Source organism: Parus major, chromosome 2 (genome assembly GCF_001522545.3).
Source record: "Parus major isolate Abel chromosome 2, Parus_major1.1, whole genome shotgun sequence".
Lineage (NCBI taxonomy): Eukaryota > Metazoa > Chordata > Aves > Passeriformes > Paridae > Parus > Parus major.
In genome coordinates, this window is record NC_031769.1 from 87,494,017 (window position 1) to 87,518,700 (window position 24,684).

Consider the following 24,684-nt stretch of genomic DNA (forward strand, 5'->3'; position numbering starts at 1 on the left):
AACAATTGACCTTCACTTAGAAGCTCTTCCCATTTAGAGAGGGGAATCCAGGCATAAACTCTGATTTACTGAAGCAAGCAAGCTAACTGGCTGCTCTGTTTAGTGTGGAGTGAACTGATTTGGCATGCACACCAGTAAAACCCTGATATGACTGAAAGAAAACAGAACTCACATACTTTCAATTGAATGAAAGCATGAAGCTCTTGCATTCATCAGTAACTATTTAATGAATAATAAAAATATTCACTGGGGATTCATTGACAAGTGGGAAGTGATTAACTTCTAGCAACTATTGTGAAAATGGACCAAATTCTAATGTCTGAACATATAAGGTCTAATTTTTCTTGGCTTTTATTATTATTTACTTTTTGCATTTGGAAAAGATGCCTTCATTTATTTACTTCTATTAATAAACTAGGAAAGGAAATCCCAATGTTTTATTCACAGATTTTTACAGGTATTTTTCAATTTTAATTAGTCTGCTGCAAAGGTTTCTTTTTAATTATATTCAGTGTCACACTTCTCTGACAGAGCCTGAGAACATAAGGAGAACAGAAAATAAAAACCTGTTTGCTCCTGAGTTACCTATTAACAACATATTCCCAAGCTGTCTAACTATGGAAGGAGCTGCAAAAAAGGCAAGAGTGGTAACTTTCTATATAATAATAATTCCTGGTTTTGTCTTTAAACTGCAGCCTTGGCAATGACACGACCCTTTGCATTGGATAAAAAGAAAGCTCCACCTCCCTTCCAAGATCCTTCTGTCACCCTGCATAAAACCTGTAGGAGAGACAGGTTTTGAAGCATCTTACCATTTTTAGGGAAAGGGGCTAAGGAGCCACGGATATTTCATTAAAATGTCAAAAGATTTGTCAGCATCACCTGAAATGTCTAAAGAAGATGACAGACCCAAGTGGGACAATAAGTTCCAGTACATTTTAAGCTGTATTGGATTTGCTGTTGGCCTGGGGAACGTGTGGCGATTTCCATACTTGTGTCAGATACATGGAGGCGGTAAGATTGGAACGGGACTTTGCCAAAATACTGAACTGCTATTCTCATACAACTATACTAACTTCTGATGGGCATAGAAATTATATCATTTGTATCAGTTATATCCCTTTTTAAAAAACACTAATTGTCACTGATGTTTTGCACTGGTTAATTAGCTCTTTCTGTTAGAAGCATATTTAATTATAAGATGATACGTTTGCTTAGGAAGACCAGACTGATGCTGACCAGACTGATGATAGAACAAATCTATGTTAAAGTTTTTATACTGCTACCACAGTCCCAGTGGAAGCAGGAAACTGAATCTGCAGCTGGCTACCTTAAGGAGAAATGAGAAATCCTGGGGAGGCCTGAGGGAACTGGCCCCTAGACAAATGGCCACTGAATTTCCCTTTGGGTTGGTGAGTGAGTCATTCCCCTCTTTTGATACTCTTAGGAGCTACCTCATCATCTGGAATTGCCCCTGCACAAAACTAAATGGTGCTGTTGGTTGTCTGTGAGGCTGCTGAAAATGCTCAGCTGGTGCAGCAGCAACAGGAGCCTGCCAGGTGTCATGGACAGCTGCCTAAGCCTGTGCCTGGGCATCAGTTCCACAAAGAATTGCTGTAGAAGCAGACAATTTGGTAAATACAAATGGATCTGGAAAGAGTACTTGGTAACTCACCATTCACAGAAGCTTTTGAAATCTGCCACAGTAAGCTGTCTAAAGAAGAGTGAGCAAATTGTTTCAGACCCATATTATTTGTTATCTTTCAATTAATTGGAGAAACCAAAAATTCACACCTGGAGAAACCATCAAATGACAGAAAATATTGTCACAACCAGGTTTGTTTTACTGAGGTGTCTGTATTACTTGATGAACTATATATATTTCAATCAGCCAAGGAGACAAGAATGGATGTAGCCTGTAATGGAAGGTGTTTCAGAGAGAAGTAGCCATCTAGGGACTATGGTAAGTGGTTCAATGAATGAGCTATAGCAGGCTGTATCAAGAGAATGAACCTTGGAAGATGTAAGCAGAGTACTAGGAAGTAGGTAGAGATATTGCTGCCTATAGTAAGACAACTCCTGAATCTCTGACTTTTTCTGAAAATTCACTTTTCAAAGTCAACTTAAAAAATTAGACAAAATGCAGAGAAGCCCCAGCAATTTTTCAAGGGTTAGAAAGCTTCTGGGACAAGAAACAACTTAAGAATTCAATCTATTTTGGTCTTGAAGTTGAAAATTAAAGAGTTTGTTTATCATAGCCTATAAACAAAAAAATGGAAATTATTTTGCTGGCAAGGAGCTTTTTAAGGCTGAATATGCAACAGCTGAGAGTTGCAGCTACACAAATAGAAATAAGACAAGAAGCGGTAGGTTAGATTCCTCCCAGGACACTTGATGGTTTCCATTATTTATTTTAAAAATGTGACACCCAGTGAAACTCCTGCAGAAAAGTACCTTCACTGGGTAGCTAGGAAGCCAGGAGCACACACTGTTTGTGTTTGTCTATGGGAATTATTGGGAAAAAACCCTGTCAATTCAGTTAACGATATTGGCATTAATGAGATACAATGAACATCTTCAGAGAGACATCCCCATAGCAGATATGGCATGAGACCTGCAAGGAAAAGATTCTTATGGAGCAGGAACTGTAGGTCAAATCCTCTACAGCATCTCAGGTGGCCTTTCTATCTTGGAAAGCAAGGGAAAAAGCATTCAGGATTAACAAATAACATAATAAAGCAAACATAATATGATGTTTTTGTAATGTAGTGAATGATTAACATAAAGTGCTCAGTGGAAAGTTTGAAAATTCCAGGCAGGGCCATAGCAAGATGCAGGTCCTCCACACATTTCATTGCACAGAGAAGCTTCTGCAGCCACCAGCTTCAAGAAGCTGCACAAAGTTGTTGCAAAATTGGGATTAAGATGAAATATTGTTCTACTGGCCATAAAAAGGCTCTCACACTTTCCTGTGAAGCACCAGTTGTTGCTTCTCTGTGCCCAGCTGTGGCCAGAGGTACAACATCTTCAGATCCCAGCCTCACTTCAGAAGACAGCAATGCTCATCTGCTCCTGGGGTTTGATCTCTCCCCTCCATCTTCCCTTCTGGGGTCCCCTGCATCCCTACCCTCATCTCCCCAAGAGAAGCATGAGACTGACTGCAAGGAGGTCACTAATCTTATGGAGTTAACCATGCTCAGAAAGTCTGCTTGCTTTTGCATCCAGCTCCAGAACTCCACTATTTCCCACAGGAACTTCTATGGACAAAAAAGACAGGGGTACAACAGGTTCAAAGAGAGTAAAAACAGGAAAATACTGCAAGGGCAAGGGCTGAGTTGCTCTGTTGCTCCTTGAGTAGTAATGCTGCCAGTGAAAAACCAGCTTAAAATAGCCACCACACTCAGTAATGGCAAACAGCTACTTTGCATCACCACCAACAGTGGCACAAGGCAGTGGTGAATTAAGGTCAATGTATGGATGTGCAGCCCGTGTTTGGTCACTGGGCTTCAGTAAAGGGCTCCAAGAGCTCAATAGCAGGATGGACACTGTAAGAGTGCGCTGTGCGGTTTGTAAATAACTTATCCTAGAAAGCTGGTATTGGAAAAGTTGAGTGGGTTATGATGACCGCTGAGAAGACAGAGCTCTTGCATTTACATCTGTGTGTAAGGTTGCTGTATTTTTCTTCTGTTAATTTAAAGCAGTGATGTGGTTTGGACTTGCATTTTCAAAAGCAAACAACTCAGATGCAAAAGCCCAGTAGATTTTCAGGGATACTGGAGCATAAATTCTGCACGTGTACATGTGAAGATGTGCAAATGGGAGAGACCAGCAGCACTGTGTTTAACTGGGAGCCCTGAGAGGTGCCATGGCTTTCTGCCTGCAGCCACAATCACAAGCATGGAGAAACCAGGTATGGATGTGGCATGGACATGCTTGAAGGCTGAATGGCTTCTGGGGCAGTCTTACAGCTGGTTCAGGCAATATTCTCGTTTCTGCATCTTTTCAAAAACAAGAGATGAAAACAAGTGCTTGTACACTTCTCATGTCAGCTGTTCCCATCAGACCTCTGGCCCTGATTCATCCCACATTAGCGTTACTCAGTAACTCAGATCTAATATAATATCAGTTGTGCTGACATTTATCACCTGCTGCCGTTACTGATTATTTGGATTTATTGCCTGAGTTAAGTTAGTTATTTACTTTTCATGACTAATGGGTATGAAGGTTGTTTGGCACAGTTGGTGGAGACAAACACAAATGTACCCAGGCAACTGGGATTGAAAAGAAGTCTCTAAGTAGCCCAGTATAGAGTTTGTCACTTAAAATGGAGACACTAACAAGTGATGCATCTGTATGTGTACACACGGAGTCATCTGAGTATACTTAAGGAAACCAACCCAGTTCTAGCTAGAACTGAGTGCAGTGGTTTACTTTTGATTATAGCTAGTGTATATATATACACATGCTTGCTAAACCCATGAGTATTCAAGATGTGTATAGTGCCTGAGCCTAAAAAATGACTGAAAAATATCTTTAATATAAAATACAGTTTCCTTCTAGGAAAATAAATACACATGAACACTACAGTCATGCTATAAAGGGAGAACTGTTTACTTCTGGGACAACCATTTATAGACTTTCATAACTCATGGCCTACTTGACCTTTTACTCAAATTTGAACTACAGTGTGCTGTGAAATGCCTGGTTCACTGTGTCCTCAAAAGAAAACAAAATGTAAGAGGAACAAATTGCATAACTGGAAAATACTATTTAAAAAAACCAAAACAAAACCAAACCAAAATCCTTAAAACAAACAAAAAACGGCAGCAACAAGAAAAAAACAAAACCAACCCAAACAAGCATAGCATGTTGGGAAGAGCAGAACTGTTCACTCTCTGGCAGAAAAACTGGGTCACAGCAAGTAACAAACTTAATTTTCTTGTTTGTTGCCATGCCTTGCTTAAACCCTTGGTGAAAAGCTGTGACATGCAGAGTCAATTATTTCATAATTTGTTATATTTGATTGCCCTTTACAGCTCAGGTTGATGTATGCTTGTATTTGAAAACTGCCTGCTTGCACCCTTCGCATTTCACAGGGAAGTTCACCGAGCTTATTTTATGAGTTATCTGTGGGTGTTACCCATCTTCATGTGAAATGGCCATTGTCCCTTTGGTTTTTTGGGCATGGCCTTAGCTCCATCACTTGTTACTCAAGGACATATAGTCATTTATGTGAGAAGTTCAACCCTGCCAAGTTTCAGTCAGTAAGATGTGTAATGTGGCCTGCAAGGCAGTGTCGGCGCCATCATATGGGTGCTGCACAAATACAGTCCTTAGAGTAGCCCATACCTTTCATCTGGATTGAAGCAAGTGCAGAAGACATAAAAGAGGTCATGAAGTGCTGTTTTCTAGAGAGAGGCCTGAGTGTGATTACGTTGCTTTTTTTCCTATCTGATGTCTTGATGTGATTCCTTGCTGTGTTGACTATACCACACTGCTTAGCTGAACTGCCATGGTGAGAGTGGGACAGGTCTGAAAATCCCCTTTCAATAGCTAATATCTTCTTCTCTGTATCTGAACAAGTAGTTCCCACCTATTGCATAACATTGCATAACTTACCACAGGTAATTAAATTCTTAGTCTTTTGGAAAAGTGCACCAACAGAATGGATGAAGTGGATCTCCAAATGCTTGCTGCATTTTATCGCATTGAGATGTGCTTTCTGAATTTTTCAGACTCTACAGTTGCATTTCCTTCAAAATTACTATTTTTCAACTTTCCAGGTCATTTAAGTCATTATCATAATTATTTCTTCTACTCCTAAATCTTTATTTGAAGGAAAAGTATTATTCATGTTCTGGCCTTCCAAATGCTGTTGTGTCTTTAAATCATCATTTCAAGTCACTAGCTTTTCTTCTGCTAGCTGATCCACAGGCACTGGTAAGATGCAAAATTGAACACATGGATCACTCCTTCTAAGTTTTTCTCCACCATTTAGGAAGTCTTAGTATCCCAGTATCAAGCAAACCTACTGGGTCTTCTTCGCTGCTCCTCACTGTGGCGCATTGATTTCTGCTAGTCTTTGGTGCACGTAGATTAGGAGGTTGCCTGGCTGATACTTCAAACTGCTTTACACTTCCCCTAGTCTGGTCTGTTGGTCCCTCTTTGCAAGTGACAAACTCAATTTGGTTGTTTCACTCTGCTCTGCTGGTTGCTAAGAACCAACTTTTGACTATACTCCTTCAGGAGGATCCAGGTCTCTGTGTCCTGTGGAGCACTGGTGGCTCTCCCCAGGCTGCCTGGCGCTTCATGCACTTCCTACCTGGACTGTCACGTGCAGGTGCTGTAACAAAGGTTGTGCCCATCCAGTGTCATTTCGCTGGATATGGTCAGGCAGTTGCTATTCTGACCTGACTTGCCCGTGCATTGCAATGGAGGGGTCAGGTTTTAAAAAGCCTCTGTGTAGCACGAGTGCACCTGCTCCTTTCTTTCCTACTGCTATGGCTGTGGAGCTGTCTCCACTCCAATGGTTCTTCAGCAATCTTGTTACACACTGCTCCTCGTCACTTGGGACTCCCTTGTTAATGACACCAGCTTACAGATAGTGCAGTAGTTGCAGCTGTTGATAGCCTGATTTGAAAAAGCTCTTGCAGGCCTCCCCATGTCTGCTCATGTGCACAGAGATTGTTCCATAGCTTTGTGATATCCTTGTGCAGGATTCCTTCCAAAAGAACTTTCGACTCTTGTAAGTTTTGACGAGTTTGGGTTTTTTTTTTCCTTTGACCTCCTTTTAGTACCACATGTATCTACTTGCAGGGTGGATGCTTTATGAATCTTCAGTGTCTTTCTGACAGAAGGAATGTTGTAGACTAAAACTTTCCTAAGTCACACCCCAGGGATGCAACTAAATCACACTTTGGCAATACTTTTGATTTTTATGGGCATTTCTCCAGGCTTTTAAAGTATTAAAAAATGTTTCACCAGTATAATTTTCCTTTTTCACTTTTTGAGAGGAAAAAACTACTAAACTCTTTTTTTTTTTTCCTTTAGGTAGAATGTGCAGATAGCAGATAATTTATTACGTGTGCTTTATGATTTTTTCTGCTGAAGTTTCCTTTTCCCATGCCCCATGGAAGCCAAAAGTTTTGCTGTGCCTGTGCTAAACATTGTATGGGTTCTGCTGGGGTTTTGCTATGCTTGTGTTTGAATGGTCTGGTTTGTGATATCTGCTGTGTCTTGAATTTTCTGCTTGCTTTCCCCATGGCTGGATTTCTCATGGCATTTTTTAAAAAAGGTACTTAAATTTGGCCTTCTGGCACATCCTCCTTTATCTATTAATCAGAGCCCTCAACTATACAGTGTTAGAGGGTCCCTACTCATTATTCCGTAACTGATAGCTTACTGTCAATGTTTTTCCATGTTTTTCTACAGGCAGGGGATTTTATTGTGGAAAAGAGTAAGCTTCAGCAGACTGTCTGCTCTTTTCCTCTTTTCTTTTTGCCTAAAAATATTGTTATGCAAAGGAATGAATAACTAAAAACTTATTTTACACTACAAGCCATTTACTTGAATTATGTTTGAGAAAGATTAGCTTCATAAACTATTTCTTGTTAACCCATTCTTTTGCCATATTTTCGTAGTTGCACGTCGATTATTTTATATCATTCTCATGGAAAACCAGTATTCTTTTTCCAATTGTGACATTATGTTTTGCCATGCTGTAAATATGCCTGGAGATACACACAAGCCAGCACAAAGTAAACATGCTTTTATCAGCAGAATGTCTAAACATGCTCTGCTGCCAGTGGTTCAACTAGCAAACAGAAAAGGGGAGAGAGATAACAGTTTGCACTAATTATTACGCAGTTATTTCCCAGGAGATATGATATGGGAGATAGGCTGGTCTCTTATGGAGTGCTCTGCTAGTGAGGGCTCAGCATGGATGGCAGAGAGACAGCTGCTGCCCAGAGCTGGTGGAGGGCCAGGCAGATGGATGAAGGAGTAGAGCGCTCCATACTGCAGTGCTCTGGTCACTTGCCTCAATGTTTTGCTCTTCCCAGGAGACAGCCCAAGGCATCAGACTGTCAGAAGGGCTGGGCTGGCAGCCTCAGATGTGCTGTGGGAGAGGGATACTGCAGCAGGTGTGAAACAGACCACAGGACTGAGCATGGCAAGAGATTACTTCTGGAAGGAACCTCAAACTGAAGATTTATCATACTGGGAACTAACTGTGAGGTTCCTTTTTCAAATCTGCTTCTCAGTTAAAAACATTTTAAGAATAGAGATCTTAAGGTGAGAGGTTTATTTCCAAGTTCAGAAGTTTACAAACAGTTTTTTGCTGCAAAGAGCTCTGTGATTTTTGTTCCTATGCATACCTTGGTAAAAAGCTAAACCATCCATCGGCACACCTTCTCTGGGTGTCGTATGTATTTATTGCAGCGCCTAGCGAGAGGTAGCAAAGTTATTGCAATACAACACTAGCTCAAGAGATTAGATTTTATCTGCCCAGCCTTTCTAAATAGCCAGTGATTGCAGAAGCCAGGCGCCATTCCAGGTGGAGACCAGAAATCCTCATGCATTCCCCCCACCTCTTTCTCAGGGTCGAAGACAGAGTATAAAGAAAATTTCCAGAGCTGGGAGAGCAGAGCTGAGCAGATCTAGATATGAAGTCTGGAGGCAAAGCAGAAATGGTAGAACAAGGCACAGGTTTATGTGTGAGCTATGAGGAGTCAAAGCTATGAGGAGCACAGAAGCTGTTCACATTTGTAGGAGGATTGGGAGGTGGCTGAGGCAGGACTCCTGTCTTTGTTTCCCTGGGGAAAAGAGACTTTGTGGTCACAGTGGTTGTTGGTCATGGCAATAAGCATCAATATATTTCAATTTAATTGGACATTTGGGCAGGTGGTACAAACATACTGATGAAACTTCTTGTTTCATCATTCAGCTCATACTGATGAGCTCTCAAAAATCAGCATTGGTGAAAAAAGGAGGGAGACCCAAATGTGTGTCCCTTTGGAGGGAGGGTGGAGGAAGTTAGGCATTACACTCAGTTTAGCAGGAATTATCCAGGCTTCCCACAGGCAACCAACAGGACACGCTGCTTCTGGCCCAGGGGAGATGTCGTGAGGAAAATGGAAAAGATGTAAAGGATACAAACTGAGAAGAAATGAAGTTTCATGGCTCACACGTCTCAGAGAACTTTCAGTTGCTTTCAGTTTTTCATTAGAGCTTTTGTGGTCTGAGCAGAGCTTCATGCAATAAAATAGCCTGATTTCTTGGGGGTATGCAGCACAAAATCCTGCTATTTCAGTGCAGGATGGAGGAGCACAGGCCTGAAAGCTTTAAGAAAAGAAACAAGGTAATGCACTGAAGGGAAAACATGGTATAGGGGACAGGCAAACCCTTGTGCTTTACCAGAAGAGGGACAAAAGAAGATGCTTAAAAGAAAGGGAAATGGATGAAATAGTGAGGCTACGTACAGTGGGCTGTAGCAATGCCTGAGAGAAGTGACCTGCAGCACTAAAGCATCCCAGTCCCTCCTCCTCCACCTTCACTACCAAAATTACCAGCAGCAGATATTACTTGGTAGGTGTCCCTAGCAATGATCCCTCTCTCAACACATCCTACAAGGACTTCGTTAGGCTCATAAAGCAGATTAATTATAAACCAGTAATTTCAGTGAGATGCAGATAAACATGTGGCTTAATCACACTTAAATGTCTTTTCAGGGGCTTTCCTCATCCCATACTTCATCGCTCTTCTCTTCGAAGGAATCCCACTGCTACATCTCGAGCTGGCCCTAGGGCAATGCCTGAGGAAAGGCAGCATCAGAGCCTGGAACACCATTTCTCCTTACCTTGGAGGCGTTGGTACATCTCTTCAGTCCCAGCTCAAGGAACTGCAGACAGCTCCCACCCAGCACTCACTTCCTACAGACCTGTGCCTGGTGCTTTTTAGGATATAAAAAGAAATCAGTGTTAGGATTCAAAAGAAATATTTTGCAGCGAGGGTGGTGAGATATTGAGGGGTGGTTTCCCTGGAAACATGCAAGGCCATGTTGGATGGGCTTCTGAGCAGCCTGGTCTAGTTGAAATGTCCCTGTCTGTGTCAGGGGCACGGCACTAGATGACCTTTTAATGTCCCTTTCAACCCAAAACACTCTGTGATTTTGGAATTCTGTATCGCTCTCATCAGGCATTACTCCAGGCACATTTTAGGAGCCTGAAATGCAAACCTAATAACCTTTGTTGTGGGGAGCATATTGAACATGGGCTCTGCTATTTAATTCTTCCCCTTCCAACCATACCCTGGTGCTCAACAAGAGCTGCCTGTCCACAGTGCTTCTTGCAACTCCCTCACGGCCCCTCCAGGACCCAGTCTTCTCTGTCCATGAATAGCCAGACTCAAGGAAGCACAGAAAGACAGGAAAACAAGGATCCTGGTACCTCCCAATGATTCCAAAGCACATGGGAAGGCTCCCCTCCACAAGAGGGTGGAGCTACTTAAGGGGATTTATCAACACAGCTGGGCAGGAGGGACAGTCCATATGGTAGTGTGCATCAGACTGGTGTGCAGTCCTGTACTGCCTATTCCTTTCCATTTATTGAACATATGAAAAAACACATCAGGTGCCCTATGTATGTTGTTAGGCTGCAAAAAGTGATCCAGAATAGCCACCATGAGGAGGTTAAGGCACTGACTCTACTGGGTACTTGAGATAACAAACTTGTGCCTGCAGAGCGAGGGGAAACTCCTGGATGCTTCAGCCAGCCCTGCTGGACCATGACCTGCTTGAAGCAGGTGCCTGAAATGGGCTTGGCACCGACAGCCCTGCCTGTGGGCCTGTGTGGGAGAAGAAAGGGTGGGTAGGAGGAGTCATCAAGGGCCAGAGGGCAACAAGGAAGAAATACCAAGCAGCAGGTTGTGCTTCCAGATAAACCCATCTCCTACAATCAGGCACGCTCAAACTCCCTTTGCAAAAACACAAGCAAACAGAAACTGTAGTGTTGATTTTCTTCCCTCCTCATCACAGGACTAAAGCAATGACCAATTTAGGGTATACATGAATGGTTTGGGACAAGAGTGGCCTTGTGCAGCTACAGCACACTATAAAACTTTGGTCTCTTTTGCTCTCTGCTATTAAAGTTGTCCTGTATTATAGAAAACAATGAATTACATACTAGAGCAAAGATTTTAGCCCTAACCTGTTGTGTAAGTAGAGAGCCTCAGCATTCCTGGAGCAGGGCTGGTGATCTGGGGGACTGTGCACAAGTGTTTGGCTACTGAAGATACAAATGCCCATCTTTTGTGGGAAAATCTTAGGATGAGCCTGGGGCACCCCCAGAGAAGAAAATATTGAAAAAATAGGAAATGCAAGCTTCTTAGAGCTAGTGCTGTGACTGACTAATAACTTTTTCCAAAGCTTTTCTGAAGTGAGACCTTGTGCTTTCTGCAGGAGTTGGCTCATGGATGGTGTCGGTTCTGGTGAGCTTATACTACAACACTGTTTTAACTTGGGTGATGTGGTATTTCATAAACTCCTTCCAAGAACCTCTTCCTTGGAGTGTTTGTCCTCTAAATAGAAACAGAACAGGTAAGTACACCTTCATGACCACTGCTAGCACAAGAAGGATCAGAAACATCAGATTCTGGGCTAATCAAGAAACCACACTTTATTTGGCCCTGAGTTGTGCACAAGTCCTGGTTTGATTTCCTTTTAAAAAGGTACAAGAGTCATACTAGCCTACTCAAATTCATCCTCCTCACAGGAACAATAGCCAGAAAGTCCACAAGTCCTTTTGCTTGACTTTAGAATGGGAAACAAAATAAAGAACAAGTCCTGTTACCCATTACAAAACTAAAGAGAGACAGTGTACATAAGTAGGATAAGGAAGAATATGCTCAGATTTTTAAAACTACTTTTCAGCTTCCTTTTTTTCTCAGAGCATGAGAGAAAACAAGCTCCAGGGTATAGCAAGAAATATCACCTGAGTAAAAGACTAAGAAAAAAGACAAAACATAGCAGAATTAAACTTTCTTTTGGAGGCCTTAGGACTGTTCTAAAGTAGAAAGACAAATAGACACCACAGGTTGTGGTGTACACCATGTTCCCAGCTCCCTTTTCTTCAGACACAGAGCCTAGCTAGGTAATGCCCACTCCCCTGCATGTGAATGCCTGAAGTTCCTGTTCACAGAAGTCCTGGAAACTCACACCAAAGAGGTCAATGCCTGGTTCTTGCACCACTACAGGGCCATGACATAGCCAGAGAAGCTTGGACTTTAGATGTATCTGCAGGTGCCTGAAGTTTGTTATGGCTCCATCAACTTGTAGCTATTCAGCAAAATAAATTCATTTTCACTACAGTTAGTTTAGATTTTACCTTACTCTGAGGACAACGCTGTTTCTAATTAGGAAGTTATCCCCTGTATAAAATGCTGGTGAAGGTCTCACATAAGTCACATAGTCTCAGCCTGCTGTGAGAGTTTGTCTTGCTGCACATTACAGAGTGCAGAAAGTCCATCTCTGTATTCGATTTTGCAGCCCACAATTTATTCTAACACTTGCCACTTTTTTTTTTCAGGGTTCAATGAAGAATGTTATGAGAGCACCGCAGTAAATTATTTTTGGTACAGGAAAACTTTGAACATAACACCTGATATTGCTGAGAGTGGCACGTTGCAGTGGTGGCTCATTTTGTGCTTAGCAGCTTGCTGGGCAATTGTTTATCTCTGCACCATCCGAGGAATTGAAACCACAGGGAAGGTATGGAAGGGGTAGAGATGTGATTATCCCAGTCTAAAATCTTGCCCTCCAGACACTAAATTTTTACCACACTGGCACCATTCAGTGTGCTCCTTGTCCAGCAAACTGAGAACAGCAGTACAAGTGGTTTAAAATTATGCTTCTCTTCCATTGCAAACACTTATGCCCTACAAGCCTTCCCTCACAGTTTTAAGAGCCATTTTGTTACAAATATATTCTGCAGAAGTACACCCTGCTTATCTGAAAGATGGCCATACTCATCTGTAGCTGTATGACCTAATATCATTATGATTGTATATTGAAATAATTTAAATAGGATTTATTGAACTTATTGACAGTAACTGTCTGTCTTCTGACCTCCTTACTTTAGGCAATTTATGTAACAGCAATATTTCCATATCTGGTCCTGACTATATTCCTTATTCAAGGACTCACTCTGCCAGGAGCTACTGAAGGTCTGATTTACCTCTTCACCCCTAATGTAAGTATTAGTAATATTTTTCCTTTTACTCCTCCTCAGATTTCACACTGTATACCCATTTTCCAACAACTCCTGTTTTAGATGTCTATCCAAGAGCTCAGCAATGCTTTTTCTGAGATGAAGTGATTCAAGTATTTTAATATATTTTCACAAGAAAAGAAGCAGCAAAGAATTTAACAGTTCAGTAGTAAGCATATCAGAAAACACTGGAAAATTAAGTTTAAGAATGTTATGGATACCTCAGTCTTGAATGTGTAAGTGAAACTGATGTAAAGTACATGAGAAAGATGCGATTTCCCTGCCACTACTATAGAATTTATACAGCTTTAATCTTTTAAGAGTTCCCAAATAGAACGACTGAGGAATTACACTGTAAAGTGATATTTTTGGAAGGTTGAAAGTAATTTTCTCCTGCCCCTGTTTCTTCGTAGCATTTCCCTCCTCCCCCATATCTCTTCCTAAAAGACAGAACTGCTGGAGAACAGCCCCTCTCCCATTTTTCTAAATTCTCATATGGACAGGAGTTCCAGATCCCTCCACATTCTGGCCATTTCAGAAGCACCTTTTCTACACTGTCCTTGGCAGCATTCTGAAATGCAAAGTCAAATTGTCTCTCTAAGTGGTTGCTATCCACTGGAGGCTCCTCACAACTCTGCCTTCATGCAAAAAATTCCATGGAGTGATGAGTGTAGAGGAGGAAAAGCAGCACTCACTGACACATTCTCAAGCATCTGCTGCCTCCACACCCACAGCAGTGTTTCAAACTCAGGAGCACTGGGTCTTTCCTTTCTTTGCCTTTGCCTTTGCCTTTGCCCTTGCCTTACCTTCAACAAGAACACAGACATTAAGAAAAACGTAAGCCCGAAGCTCAGAGATACTTTATATCCCAGGCTGGAAAGGGACAAGAGCAAGAGAACGCTCAGATGAAACACCACTTTATCCCTCTTTCTACAAGCCCAGTGGCACAGACACCCATCTAAATGCAGTCAGAGTTCAAGGACAAGCTTGGTTTTTACAGAAGATCAGGACACACACTTACATTTTCAAAGGGTCCAGAGAGGACTGTAAGAGCTTGGTGCAATGTCTTAGAGAAGAAAGCAGCTTAGACAACACCAACAAAACACACCTTGGCCTGTCATCACTTGGTCTCAGCTGGGCTGTGAGGTTTCTCTGGAAGAGCTCAGGCATTTTTGGGATTTAGTTTGCAATGATCCTGAACTGAATACAGAAAACTAGATTTGTGTGTACTCACAAAGTCTGGAGATATTGCAGTGCTGAGGAGGAGCAGAACCTCATAAGAGAGCTGGATGGATTTGTACACTGGCAACAGAAGTCAGAATGAAAATCCACCTGCAACCACCGGTTTGAGGAAGAAGATCCTGGGGACATCCTTGGAAAGTAATCTGAAGATGGTTTTAGTGATGTTCTTATCTGCAAATGTGGAAAAGCTGATGCAACAGCCTGGTAAGTGATAGCTGCTGTCGGTGTTGCCATTGCACAGAAAGTTAGTGTAAGACAGATGGCTTTGTTAAACTAACCTACCAATTGCTACACAGGGTTGTGCCACTTCAAGGACTTCAAAAGGAGAGTAAACACACAGCTTCAACATTACCCTTCTCTCTCTGTGTCCCCTTACCCCACAACTGCAGTACCAGTATTGCCTTTGCTGTAGGCTATTCCCACCCCCAGTGTGAGCAAACACCAGTTTTTCTTTTACACTTCTCCACAAGGATGTCCCAAAGTGAGTTGTACAGGAGGGCTGTTAGGTGTTGTGGCAGTTTTACTTGGTCACCCAGGCCACAGCACTTTATGGAACTGTAAAGCATATTTCTTAAATGTGTACTATTTTCTTCTTCTTTTCCTGTCTTTTTGCAGAAAAAGTTTTAGCAAAATAAAGTAAGAATTAAATCACCTACTGTCTGTTTCAGCTTCTTTTAAAATAAATAAAATCAACCTTCTTGACATTCTTCCCTGATTGGAGGCAGTATTTTCCAACTTCTTGCCAACTTTGCAGGGCTGCTACATCCATAATCTCATAACTGTGACACCTCAGTGTTGTTTTTGAAAGTCTATGAAAGTAATACCTAGCACAAAAAGTCCCATCTTACCCAGTTTCAACATCATAATCACCCAACTGAATTTTATTATTTTTCTAAACCACAATTTTTAAAGTTTATTCAATTTCCAAATTTATTTGCTTTGCAAGTTTGTATTTTAGTTCTTGTTAATAAGTACCACAAATAATAAAAGCATGCATATGGATTTTAATTATGCAAGGCTGTGTTTTTATTTTCATGGAAAAATACATAATCAGCTTTTGCCATCTGACACACTTTCTACCCTAAATTTCAGAGCAAATATTGACTACTTCTTTTCATTCACTTTCAGACATAGAGAAGTCTGATGATTCACTCACCTTCTTGAAATTCTTGGCTACTTGGAAAATGAAGCTGCCAAGAAAACAAAAAAGTATCCTGAAGTGACACCCAAGGGGAAAGCAGAAGTTGTGCAACGATGAAGCCACACACTAGCTGGAACAGATTTTTGGAAAGGTTTTTGGAAAAATAAATAACCAGAGGTAGCAGAAACAATATTCCATCATGCATCAGCAACAGTCTGCATGGTTCAGCTTCAGGGGACACCTCTGTCACCTAAGGAATACAAGTGTCTCCTTCTTCAGTCTCTTTCACATTTGAAAGAGCTTAGAGATTGTAAATATTTGGAGGTTCTCTGGCACTGAACAATTCCAAGAACTTGGCTGGGCAACTGTTGCCTGTGCCCAGAACTCAGCAGCTATTTAACAAGCAATGAGAATAGACAAAAAAAAAAAAAAAAAAAAGATAGCACAGGCCCCAAATCCTCTACTCACAAAACCACTAGCTGTTTTTACAACAAAATCAAACATCACACATCTTTCCTCCCTACTCCCCTGTTCATTCATTAACAGTGATTGTATATCTTCATCCACATCTTTCTGGCATCAGCACATTTTTTCTTCTGAAGATATGCTTATAAAACTGTATGGCATATAAATATAAAATAACACTTTCAATAACTTGCTGAAGACCAGATAATGACATTGCCATGGCATGCTTGCCTGCCCATTAACTTTTCAGGTTTGGGGGTTGATTAGTACCTTTTGGAGTCAAAAAATGCACTGCACCTAGTACCAGCCTAAACTATCTCCAGACTCATTTGCCCAAGTTCCCAGTTAGAAAGCCAGACTTTTAGGAGCTGCATCTGTCAGCACCAACAACTGACCTGGCAGCACTTAATCAAAGTGTGAAGGCCACAGAGCCATGTGAGTGCCAAGTTTCTGCATTGCAACAGCACCTGCACAAGGTCCTGCCAGTGAGCACTCTGGCCTTTGAGGGCTTGACTATCATCTTTCAAAATAAACCTCTTGAAGGGTGTTTGCCTTTGCTGAAGCATTTCAGCCAGCAAGGTTCCACCAATCTGCTCTGTGTTGCGTTGTACTAAAGGTGGTACCAGCCTGCTGTGGTCAAAGCACTGGCCTCCCTGTAGAGAGAGCACATGCAGTCATGCCTTAATCCACCCACACTGAGGTGGACCCATTACCCTTGCTCTTCAAGCTCAGACCAGCTTCAGAGAAACCCAAAATGCTATGCAGGGTCTTTTGGCATTCTTACCTCTCACTCCTACATATGTTCCCAGTCAAGGACTTGGATCACTAGCACAGGTACACAGACACAAAACACACAAGTTGTCCTGCCTGACTGGGATACAGATCTGACTCAGACTGTTGTAAAATGAAGTGAAATAGTCCACAGCCCAGCATTACTTTTGAACTATCTGGCTTTTAAAACATTCTTAGCAAAACATTCTTCTAGTCCCCCTCCTTGATAATGGGTCAGAAAGCAATTCACATGGTTTGGTGTAACAGACCACTTTGTAGTTTCTGCAGGAAAGTAATGTTTATTGATCACTTTTACATTTTGCACATTACTTAGGTTTTATCTCTTCCTTTTACATGGGTTTCAATGTCAAGATTCCTTAGTGCAGCTATTTAAAACTGCTTAACATTCTCTGTAATTCACCAATCATTGCTTTTTAATTTACCTTCCTGTATCACATTGCCCTGAAACAGCAAAATTCAAATTTCATTGTCAGTTTCTCCTATTTCTTTATGTTTCCTATGCTGACCTTCTATTTTTATTGCTGTTTTCACAGCATTTTGAATTTCAGATGCTGTTTTTAATAACTGTGCTCTTCTTGTCTTCTTGCACTTTTAGTTGCTTCTACTAAATTATTTTTGAAGTAAATTTGAAAAGCTACAGAATCAATTTTTGTCTTAAAACAATGAATTTTTAATATGAATTATATATATAAAAATATATAAAATATATAAATACATTTTATATATAAATATATATAAGTATATAAAATCTATATAAAATATATTTTATATTTATATGAATTTATATACATTATGAATTATAAGCAAATGTATTTGTTTATATAGTTTTAGGAGACAACATTCTTTAACTGCAGGTTAAGTATGTGAATATAAAATAAAAAAGAAAGTAATTGAGGAAAAATGTATTTTCCCTATTGTGTTCCTGGTGTCTATCATTTAGAACCACATTTTATCATCAGATAGATGAAGTGTACAATAAAGAAGATTCTATAATTGTTGCACACATTTAAATAGCCTCAACGATACTCTTGACAACACCTGTTTTACTGACCTGTTTAGTACCTATTCCCATTTTCACAGTATTTAGATGGCAACACAGCTCAAAATTTCAGAAGTGAAATAACAGATGAGCAGTAAGAACTGCAAGAGAAAAAGAAATTTTAATTTAAGCCCAATATGTACATTTCTTCCAACTATTTCAGCTGAACACTTTGAAAAATCCCCGTGTATGGCTTGATGCAGCTACACAGATATTCTTCTCTCTCTCTCTGGCTTTTGGAGGGCTTATTGCATTCGCGAGCTACAATCCAACCAAGTGAGTAGAACTACAACCTTTATTAGCTGGCTGAATTCTTGCTGCATTTTGTGCACTTTCTTAAAGTTTTTAAAATGCTTTCCTTGATTATTCTAGAAGATCTTCAGGAAATTATCTGTCTTTCTAAAAGACCCAGTAGATTTTCTAACAGAAGGGGAAGGGGAGGGAGGGAGGGAAGAAATTTAAAAAAAAAAGTTTGCAGAAATAATTGAATCACAGATAAAAAACCCTGCCTTTTTAATTGCTTCACTTGTTTGAATGCTATCTCTAGAAATGACTGTGAGAAGGATGCTGTGACAGTAGCAATTGTGAACAGCATGACATCACTCTACGCTTCCATCCCAGTCTTTTCTGTTTTGGGGTTTAAAGCAACCACAGCCTACTGGGACTGCTTGGACAGGTGAGAAAGCTGTGTTCCCAAAGTTATACTGTGTTTTCTGTGCCCAAGTAGATAATGTGAGAATGTGCTATTTGAAAGATGTATTTAGAAAATTTATTTTCACTAGAAGGGAAAAGCATCTGTATGGAGAAGTTTAACATATGGGACTGAGTCAAGGATGATAATTTTTAAGAAGCATGACGAATTATAGAACAACCCATTTCAAGTGCATCAAGGTTTGCACCTTACTCTCAGGTTAGCATTAGAAGTAGTAAAAATCCCCACCTTTTTCTATTTCACAAGAAATTTATTTCACTAAATTGTTAAACACAAGTAATGGGAACAATCAGGAGACCAGATAAAACAAAAATATTTTAGAGACCGCATCTGTAATAAGTACTGAGATTTTGTCTGAGACAACATTAAATAGTCTGAATATTTTCTACTGTTTTACATATAAGCTGTCAATTAATATTGTCCTTTATATTGTAAATAGCAGCACAGACAGTAAACACAACGTTGGAGTAGCATCTGAATACAAAGAATAGCATATCCAGACACATCATCTGCAAACTTTTAAACTAAAGTTTAAATATGTTGGCTTCTCTGGCAGGAACATTATCAATATCATCAATGAATTTGATCTTCCAGAAGAAAGCATCATGCGACAGAACTATACATCCTGGATTAGTTTTTTGAATTCATCATATCCAGAAAAAATTGCTGGACTCAAACTGAAAAGCTGTGATCTTCAAGAATTTCTTGATCAGGTACACCACAACTGCTTTCAACAAGTAATCCTTAAACAAAGTTATGTAGAAAGATTGGTATTTCCCTTTTTCGTGTAAGTACACATGCATGCAATGATATATTACATGTAAGCAGGCAACAAATCAATCTTTCAACATTTGAAATAACAATACTGCTGTAGGGTAGCCTGAATGTATAGCTGTGTTATGACAAACAAAACTACACATTATTATTACAAAACTAATCTTCCAGGGTCTTCCCACCAGAAGTCTACAAGAGACACTATATTCAGTCCTAGATTGGTTTATAGAAGTAAGTATAATGGGGGAACACATCTAGATGAAAGATTATAGGAAAAGGATGCTGAATGGGAATTTCCTAAATCTGTATTAAGGAAAGTATCAAAAAATCTATTACAATGTACACTGTTCACCACCAAAATACATCATGAACCTCTTCCTCTCCTTATTTTCCAGCCCTCCTAAAGCATTTCCCTTACCACTACGCATAGATGTTTCTTCTCTGTTTTCTTGTCCTACCTCATTCCACTTGCTCCAGGTATCCTGACTGGCACAGTCAGTGTGTGCTAATGCATGGCAGGCCCAACATACAATAATGGTAAAGTAGGCTATTTTACTCATGTGATGGAGAAGTCCAATGACAACATTCCAGCCCTGGTACAAGTCAGTTTCTTTCATCTCGCTTCTGACAGCACCCATTTCTGATTTACAGTTTGAAATATTTTACTTCCAAATTATAGCAACACTAGCATTTTTCACTGCTCAGATTTAAATATCCTTGTCCTTGGGAGACTAAATCAAAAGAAATTTGGTTGAAATTGGCTTTTTCCCCTATTAGTCTTTTCTGCCTTGGCCATTATAGGGGGTTTTGTGATCAAAGATTCACCAATTCTCTTGTAAGAGTGGTAATCATATCCTTATTTACACCTTTCTTCCCAGAAGTTACTACATCATAGATTTTTAAAAAGCACATTTAAGAAGGTATTAGCAAAACAAATTTCTACTACAATTATAGCTCTCCAACCTGCTTTACTCTGAACCCATCTCACTGTGCAGGCTAAAATTCTGCTCCATGATTGTCTGGATATCTCTAGTAGAATACTTAAAATATTAACTCACAACTGCCCATTTTCTCAACTGCTGGCTGCAACAGAGGCTGACCAGCAACCTTGACTCCAGAGAAGGACAGCAGTGTGTTATAATTACTTTATGCACAAGAAGTGGCATTGTAATGTATATCTTTATCTATCTGTTTGTGAATTCTGCAGAGTGTCTCAGGAACTGGCTTGGCTTTCATCGTTTTCACTCAAGCTATCATCCTCATGCCAGGCTCCCAAGCCTGGGCCATCCTGTTTTTCATAATGCTGTTCAGCTTGGGCCTTTCTTCGATGTTTGGAAACATTGAGGGTGTCTTCACTCCTCTTCTGGAGCTTCAAATTATACCTAAATCAGCACCTAAAGAGCTATTATCTGGTAAGGTATTTGCTTTGTTCAAAGAAGGTGGCTTACTTACAGAGGCACGAACTACTAACTGCTTAATTAACATCACAGAGAAATTAATAATTTGTAGTATTAATTTAGCTGAATCTCACAGCATAAGTAAGGGCAGTGGATTGTGTTTGCAGATGATAAGCAGAAAGATGAGGTAGCAGTTATGGCAGAAGCTCCCAGGTGACAACATTATAGTGCCTTTGCCAGTTTTTTCTTAGTTTGCAAGTTAAGCTCTTCCAGTCTGAGAAAGCTTGTTATATTGCTATTCCTGGAGTCAAGTTCACTTTGAGCTGTTACAGTCATCAGTAAGAGCCTTGTCTTCCCTTAAACCTTTGGCACTGATACAAATCACTTTAAGGCAGCCAGTGACATCAGCTGGTCTGCCATAACCACCTGCACTTGAAATTACTGCTATAAGAGAGGTAATTCACCCCTATTTTTTACCCAGGTTTGTGCTGCTACAGATTGTTTCACATTTACTGTGAACATGTCAATTACCACTTGAAAAATGAGGAATGGAGGTGTGTGATCTTGTTCTGGCACCAAAACTGGAATATTTTCAACCAGAGACGGTTACTGAACAAAGCCTGCTCCTTAAGAACCAGACTCAAAGAGAGCCTGAGAGATCCTAATGTGAAATTAGTCCAGAAAAATCTATGGCAGTTGCAAGTAATGGTTTAGTATTTCTGCAATGTGCCCTTTTAAATTCTTATGGGAAATACTGTTTTCATGCCTTTTGCAGTCTTCCTGCAGCATCTAAATTGTATCCCTAATTTTACAATTTTTTGTGTAGACAATATTATTTTTAAATTGATTTTCCAATTGTGAACTTCACAAAAAAAAAAGAAAAGAAGTCTGGAGCCATCATTTTACAGAACTGAATCAAAGGCCATCTTAGAGTTAGAAGCAATTACCAACACATTAGAAAGACATACAAACTGATTTGTTGCCCATGTCTGTGTCCAGCAATACCTTTATTCCCTCTTTTCCTTCCCACTTTTTCTGCCAATTATCTCAAATCTAAATCTTGGCTAAAGGGGAACTGGCTGTACAGAACCATGCTGAAACCCAAATGATACATGCTGGAATATAAGGGACACACATATTTGTAGCTCTGGGCTCTTTGAGGAAATGGAGGCAGAAATCCAGGAAGTCCTTACACTACCAAGGTGGCACCTGCCTGTGATCTAAGCATATGGCTGCATGGAAATGAGGCACTTCAAACTCACTACAGCAGTCAAAAATTAACACTGGGTCTACAACACAACCCAGGCTGTCTGATGGAAGGAAGTATGAACAACTGAAGGATGCTGTGAGTCACATGAATGCATCCCTCCTGCAACAGTGGTGCTCTTGGCCAACACACAGGGGAAAACTGAGTTTGGGAAGTGGTATTAGCTCCTTAAGGTGAAAACAGCTTGTATTAACTCCATAGAGGGAGAGAAAATAAAAATTATTATAAGAAGCAATTTAGAACAAAAATAAACCTACCAAGTTCAGTAACAAAGATATCTTTTTTTCTTCAGGTATAATATGTCTAATTAGCTTCCTCATTGCTCTGTGTTTTACACTGGGTTCAGGGAGTTACTGGATTGACATTTTTGACAGATATGCAGGATCAGTGCCTCTTCTAGTCATTGCTTTCTTTGAAGTGATTGGAGTTGTGTACATCTATAAAATTAAAAGGTATGTTGGAAAGAGATGGATTTTTTTTTTCGTGTAAGACATAAATGCAGCTCAAGTTGCAGTAAATTTGGCCCTGGCCTGATTTGATTTGGTGCTGATTAAATGAGACTTCTTCCTAGAATGCTCTGTTTGTTCCCTTGGCAATTTTGTCTTTTCATTTTAAATATCTGAATAGTTTACAGAACTGCTGCAATTTTATCATCATTTATTTATGCTTAGAAACCTTACACTAGGTGCTCAGGTAATTAAACTGACAGTGTAAATTGGTCATTTCATCTCTGGTATGGATCAATAAAGACCTACTTGAATGATATTATTATTTACTCAAGCGAGTAATAAGTTATTTAAGAATGGTGTGGAATAGAAAAGATTTATAGTGCTGTACTCTGTGTCTCCAACTTACAGGAAAATATAAAAAAGAGAAACTGTTACCACTCTAGAAATGACATCATCATAAACATGCCTTCTTTTACAAGGTTCAGTGAAGATGTGGAATGGATGACTGGACGAAAACTCAATTTCTACTGGCAGATCACCTGGAGGTTTATTAGCCCTCTGCTTCTCCTAATTGTCTTCATGGCCTTTGTTACTCTTCAGATGCAGAAGCCACCAACCTACACAGCCTGGAACCCTAAATATGTATGTTCTCAAATATTTTCAGAACTTCTAATAAAAGGAAGAATTATCTATTTTCCTCCCTTACCAGATCCTTTAAGATTATTGTTATCTACTGCTCACCCACTGAATACAGCCTGAAGTGATGTAGTGCTCAGAATGAGAAGACTTCAGTGTGCAAACAGGTTACACATACTAAAATGTGTCTCTTCCTGAGGTGTCCTGCTTATTCCATGCTCCATCTTTCTTATAGATGTGTCTAATGCTCAGAAGAGTTGAAGTAAAACGTCACAGACATTCCAGGGGATTCAGAAATAGAACAAATGCCTGAGCAAAGCTTTAGAGCTGTACAACTAATGTCAGGGATTAAGGCATTTCTCAGTGAGAACTATCAGTATCACTGGGGTCCTGGTGAATATATGAATATGTACTTTTGAAAGGCAGACAGGGAGGCAGTGGTCTGAGAACAGTGTTGGTTAATTCAGCAACAAAACACGTCCACGCTGAGAACATTTGATCTGGATGTCACTGTCTCACATCAATTGCAGTTTCTTTGACCCTCTCAAATACACCCTGTGTAGGGGCTTGAAGATCAGTTCTGGCCTTAAACTATATGAGAATTACACAGCAGCAGTGTCTCCTCCAAATCCCATCAATGCTATCATCCCAAATAAAACTTAAAACCACAGACTTGCAGAAATTGCTTTATCATCATTCCCTCAAAATCTCTGATATACATCCTTCCTTTTTAACAAAGAACACTCTCAGTAATTGCTGAAACCAGGTAAGCTTTGAATACAACAAAAATGAACATAGTTTAACCAAGAGAGGGTGAAAGTTTGCCAACACTTCCCATATCCCTAGGAATGTGTCACAATTCCAGTTATATGTCTTTGAAACTGTAAAACATTTACAGCAGTCTCTAGACCCACACAAAGGGTTTGCAGAGGACACAGCCACTGAATGCTACTGTAGACAGAGAAAAACTTTCACTATCCTTACTAAAGCAGTGTAAGAAACTAAAAATAGAAATCATAGCAAAATCTATGTGCACCTACAAATTATTTCTTTTGCTTGCTCTTTTATCTCCACAGGAAGGCTTCCCCATGAAAGAGGAGAAAGTTTATCCACCTTGGGTACAGGCCATTTGTGTGCTGTTGGCTGCCCTTCCTTGCGTGTGCGTGCCTCTGGTAGCGCTCTTCCACCTAGTCAAGCAAAAGCGCAGGAGCAAGGACCCAAGCTTTGTACCACCAGAAGTTTTCTCCTGTCAGGGGGCTAACAGCAACTTTTCTCATCCAAAAGAATAAATATTCACTGTACCAGTCTGTAAACAAAAATAAGACAGCCTTTTTTAGACAGTATTAGCTGTCATTTGGTATCATCTGACCAACCTTGTATATACAGCAATCACTACACTCTGTAAACAGTGCTGTTGTGTTTCCTTTAATTTCAACCAATTCCACAGCTTCATGTATGTCTCCAGCCAGAATTTAAACTTGGAAAGCCTGTTAAGTATTGCTGCTGGC

General features: G+C 40.2%; 1 protein-coding gene and 1 long non-coding RNA gene across 2 annotated transcripts; both read left to right on the forward strand.

The window, feature by feature from the left end:
• Positions 1–750: 750 nt before the first annotated feature.
• LOC107200301 (sodium-dependent neutral amino acid transporter B(0)AT3-like) lies at positions 751–24,465 on the forward strand. Its single transcript, XM_015618608.3, has 12 exons — positions 751–1,014; positions 9,729–9,869; positions 11,456–11,593; positions 12,582–12,763; positions 13,134–13,244; positions 18,105–18,217; positions 18,489–18,617; positions 19,210–19,366; positions 20,635–20,839; positions 22,384–22,543; positions 23,020–23,182; positions 24,253–24,465. The coding sequence occupies exons 1-12, from the start codon at positions 858–860 to the stop codon at positions 24,463–24,465; spliced, it is 1,869 nt and encodes a 622-aa protein (XP_015474094.1). The 5' UTR covers positions 751–857.
• Positions 13,251–16,083, forward strand: LOC107200302. The gene is made up of 2 exons (XR_001519577.1): positions 13,251–14,708; positions 15,633–16,083. It is a non-coding gene; the product is annotated as an uncharacterized LOC107200302 (long non-coding RNA).
• Positions 24,466–24,684: the final 219 nt, after the last annotated feature.

Coding starts and splice junctions, on each gene's coding strand:
- LOC107200301 (XM_015618608.3), top strand. CDS start 858: ATGTCAAAAGATTTGTCAGCATCACCTGAAATGTCTAAAGAAGATGAC. Junction 11,594..12,581: donor TCTAAATAGAAACAGAACAG/GTAAGTACACCT, acceptor TTTTTTTTTCAG/GGTTCAATGAAGAATGTTAT. Junction 19,367..20,634: donor TTCAAGAATTTCTTGATCAG/GTACACCACAAC, acceptor TGAATTCTGCAG/AGTGTCTCAGGAACTGGCTT.